Source organism: Triticum dicoccoides, chromosome 3A, assembly GCF_002162155.2.
Source record: "Triticum dicoccoides isolate Atlit2015 ecotype Zavitan chromosome 3A, WEW_v2.0, whole genome shotgun sequence".
Taxonomy (NCBI): domain Eukaryota; kingdom Viridiplantae; phylum Streptophyta; class Magnoliopsida; order Poales; family Poaceae; genus Triticum; species Triticum dicoccoides.
This window is the reverse complement of record NC_041384.1, coordinates 591,611,857-591,616,436: the sequence shown is the minus strand read 5'-3', so window position 1 is coordinate 591,616,436 and position 4,580 is coordinate 591,611,857. Positions and strand designations below refer to the sequence as shown.

The 4,580-nt window shown below is 47.7% G+C and overlaps 1 protein-coding gene across 1 annotated transcript; it reads right to left on the bottom strand.

Annotated features, from left to right (window-relative positions):
* Nucleotides 1-1,063: 1,063 nt before the first annotated feature.
* On the bottom strand, nt 1,064-2,985 carry LOC119272628 (probable WRKY transcription factor 70). Its single transcript, XM_037554078.1, has 3 exons — nt 2,699-2,985; nt 2,496-2,618; nt 1,064-1,733 (listed from the first exon to the last, which is right to left on the bottom strand). The coding sequence occupies exons 1-3, from the start codon at nt 2,983-2,985 to the stop codon at nt 1,064-1,066; spliced, it is 1,080 nt and encodes a 359-aa protein (XP_037409975.1).
* Between the last annotated feature and the right edge of the window lie 1,595 nt (nt 2,986-4,580).

Genomic DNA, 4,580 nt, shown 5'->3' with positions numbered 1-4,580 from the left:
ATTTCCTTGTGGAATGCATTGTTTGGAAATTTGACATTCTCCGGGATGAAAACACAGGATCTGACTATGATGGTTAGACCGAACGACGATGGTGTTTGTGCGCTATAACCTTTCTAAAGGCAATAATGCTACACCTATGTGATGATTTACGAAACCTTACGTAATCCACTTCACCCTAACTAAACCGCCCCCTGAATTTCTGGGTGGGCCCGTGTCCCCAAATAAGGCCCAATAGAAAACTACCACGTCGGATCCTACGTAAGATACGTAACAATCGTTACGTAAGTGTAGCATCTCTCTTTCGAAGGTGTCGTTTTTTAAGAATCTTTTTCGGAGTCTAGGTGTTGCCACCATTGGTGGTGCTCTTGCTGCTGCAAGCCTCTCTTTCTTTCGACGGGACCTTTGTTTTCCTTTTTCTTCTTTTATATTTTGGTTGTGTGCACCCGTGATGTCTAGACTTGCTTTGGATATTATATTATTGAAGAGGCCGGGTGTAATTGACATCATTTTGGTATTAATATATTCCGTTGTCGAAAAAATTGAAAATGACGCACACAACTAGAATATACTATAACCAAACTTATAATCAACAGTATCGAACTGTATCAACATTAAACAGTACCGAACTATGGCGAATGTTCCTCGAAATCCCACGATGTGGACACAGGCGGTGGACCCAAACTGCATGCTAGCTACAGGCATACAGCTCAATTCTCACAAGTTGAATTCATCAACATCAAGTTTCATCACGAAAGTAAAGTTTTCATCACTAAAGTAAAGCAGGACACCCTAGCTAGCTAGCTACTTACGAGCTAGTCACAGACTATGAGTGGCCGTTTAAGCCGTGCGTCTGAACAAAGATCTGTATCTGAACTCACTGCATATTACGACTAACTTTCACACGGAGATGCACGTCCCTTCCATGTGACTAATCACTAATTACTGTATGTTTTGCTTGTACCACTCACTGCTCGCTTGTACTCTGGCCATGCTGACGCTGTGTCCATGAACCGGCCGGCGACACCGTTGGGCGCCGTGGCTGATTGGCTGCGCTGCAGCTGCGTCAACGTGGAGAAAATAGCGGGCTGCTCCAGAGAAAAATCTCCGCCATCGTCATCGCGTCCAGGCTCAGTGAGTGTCCACCGCGGGACGGCATGTACGCCGCCGGATCAATCGAGCTCGCTTCTATGGGCGGCGGCGGCGGCGGCGGCAAGGACGACAACGACCATGGAGCTGCGGGTGCCTCGACCGGACGAAATGGCGAACCGCACGAGAAATACATCTCGTCCATCATCGTCTCGTCGAGGCACATGCTCAAGTCCAGCAGGCTCGGCGACTGTCCGCCACCCGTGTCGTACGACGCCGGATCGCTCGGGCTCGCTTCCACGGGAGGCGGCGACTGCAAGGGCGACAACGACGGAGCAGCAGGGGCAGCTCCGCCGATGACCGTGCTGAAGGTCGAGGTCATGATTATGTCCTCTAACTCGCCGTTCCCGCCGACGTGGAGGTGGCGGCGTGCATGATCGAAGTCGGCGCCGTTCCTTGTCGTAGTGCTCGTCGCGGGTACATTTGCATTGGTGATGTTCACGTTGGGAAACGCTTGGTGGCATGTGTGCTCGTTCAGGTAAATGACCTTGTACAATGGAGGACTGCCGATGCTGCTATCCTGCTGCTGCACCTGCTTCTTCGCCCTGCAGCCGCGCTCATGGCTATGCATGCATCGGAAGTACAACCTGCATTGCATATACAGGTAGAGAGTCGGTCGATCAGCTGGGCCACGCAAAGAACGTACGGGTACACGAATGTGAGGAACTGACGACGAGGATGTAATTATTGCCTGGTCCCAATCAAAATTATTGTACTGTATCTACATGTACCATCCTTTTTTGGACACCGGTACGCTGTTCACGAGCTTAATTAGCTATCTTGACGTTTTTGGCAAGTCGTTGGCATGGCGCATGCATGTCATTAGTTCCTGAAAGCGATTCATGCAACTTGCTCGCTGAGTTTAGATTCCATTGTACTCACTCAGATTGGCAGACTAGCAAATTCATTACTCTGAGGTGGCTTGGGCACCATGTTGCAGCTCCTAGGACGTAGGTGGCCAGTCTAGCTAGCGGGCGAGGCCGAAAATAAGGCACATGCATGCATGTTCATTTGCTACATATACTTATTCCGGGTAAGCAAATTCATATGTATTGAAAATAAGGCTACCCGTGGTCACTCACTCCGATACGTTTTCATATGTATTGAAAATGTATCGCATAGTCTTAACGTGTGGAAAGTCCTTATGTTTGTAAACATAACCATTGCTCAAACACTTATATACTATTCGTCCAACAATGTATGTGCTCCATTAATTTGTATTAGTTCTTGTTAGTGATGTACTTAAACAAAAAAGTAAATGGCTCTGTGATTTGGCTACAGTTGCGGTAAGTACCATGCATGATATTTGCGGATAAATAGGAGAACTCGCATCAAGAAAACAACTTCACCTTGCAAACTTCCTGTTCTTAATGTTCTTTTGCCCATATTTTTTCCATTTGTAACCATCCTTGTAAGGCTCGGCTGTAATCTCCTCTTCTTTACCTATTCTTGGGGGAGTAACCTCTTCCCCACTAAATTGGTTCATGGAAACAACAGAGTAAGGAAGCAGTGCTAATCGAGATGGATCAGTGTTAGTAAATCAGTAGTGCACCTGATGATCGCCGGAGTGGCCTGGCTGATGCTACCCTCCATGATCGCAGCCTCGGGCGCTGTCGCCCTGCCTTCCACCATCCTACCACTGTTGCCGGGGTTGGACATCGACAGAGACGCCCTGAACACCTGAGAAAGCTGTTGGCTTATGGCCACAGCCATCTCCTGGCCATGGCTATCGAGGAGGTGGCTGGGTTGGCTGAGCAAAGTCAGAAGCTTGGCGCTGAGATTGTAGCCGCGGCCGAGCTCCTCCCACAGCTTTCCTACGGCCTCTTGCTGAAATGCCATCCTGATCTCGTGAGTTGCAGGAGGTTACAGCAAGAGAGTGGATTTTCTTGAGCTGAGATGTAGCCACTCTGTTAGGAGGTGGTCAGTTTGTGGAGTACCTACCGATATTGGTGGAGCTAGTTTTATAGACGGACGCTCCTCTGCCGTCAGCCAACTACGTAATCGTTTAGAGGTTCCATTTCATCTTCTTTATCCACGTCCAGAGACGGTGTATTAAAAGAATCCAACCTTTACCAGGCAATTCTAAAATAAAATAACGAATCAACCTGTGGACAGTGGTATCCGAGCCCACCAGGGTTCAAGTCCACGATGTGCTTTCAGTGAAAGGAGACGTTCGCTCATAGTGGTAGGGTATGCGTGTGCGCGTTTATAGGGGTGAGTGTATGCGCGTATGTATGAGCACTTGCGTCTGTACTGTGTTCAAATTTTTTTTAAAAAAAATTCCAAGAATCTTTCAATCTATTCGGCTTCAGTCATGGCAGTACAAACAACAACAGAGGTAATAAATATTACAATCATGTTCGTGGACCGTCTAGCGACGACTACAGGCACTGGAGGAAGTCGAAGGCGTGCCTCCTTCATCGCCCCTCCCTCATTGGAGCCGGACAAACCTTGTTATAGTAGACAGTCAAGAATTCATCGTGCTAAGACCTCATAGGACCAGCACACCTAAGCAACAATCATCACCGATGATGAAAGTCGTCGATCAGAAGGATCAAACTTGTAAACACTCAAACGAAGACGAATGAAGATCGGATCCAAACATATCCACCAAAGACTAGCACCGATCGAATCCCGCGAGATCTGACGAAGACACGCTTCCACACGTCCTTCGACGATGCTAGACGCACCATTAAAACAAGGATAGAACTTAAAAGATATTATTCCTACTAAGAGACATCGCTGGATCACTCTCTCTTTCTCTCTCTCCAAAGCAGACTATGGTGTCTAGGTTAGACCATCTCCACCAATTACTGTGAGTTAATTCACCGGAGCAGACTATGGCGTCCCCAACAATTACTGTGAGTTAACTCATCGTAAAAGTGGTTTAAGGGGTGCCCATATAACCTAAGGGGAAGTTCACAGGTGAGGTCTTTTCTAAGTTTCCAAAAAAATCTCTAAAAGTGATTTTTTGCGGTAACGCGACACCGGCACCGGGTTTCATCAGCGGCGTAGAGAGCAGAAGATGGTGGTCGACGGCAGCGGCCAGCGATGGCGGAGCAGCGGCAGATGCTGCCCAGCGACGCAGTGCGTATGGCGACGGCACGCTGCTGTGGCATTTTATGGGAAGGGTCATCTCTAAAATATTTAGGAAGTTGGGCGGATTACACCAAATTCTTAAAAAAACCGCGTTTATTTTGGGATCACTTGTGCTTCTTTTGTCCAACTTCCCCTAAACCAAAGATTTTACGGATATGAAAACCATTGGCGATGCTCGTAGGCGAAGACATTGTATTACATTCACCTTCGTGCCAAACTCTGTTCACGTTCAGAGATATGTTTACGCTGATCATAATTGTCAACGGTAGGGGCATTATTCGATTTTGCTGGTCCACGATCTGACAAGCGGGCCCACAGATTGATTTTCTTCGTCC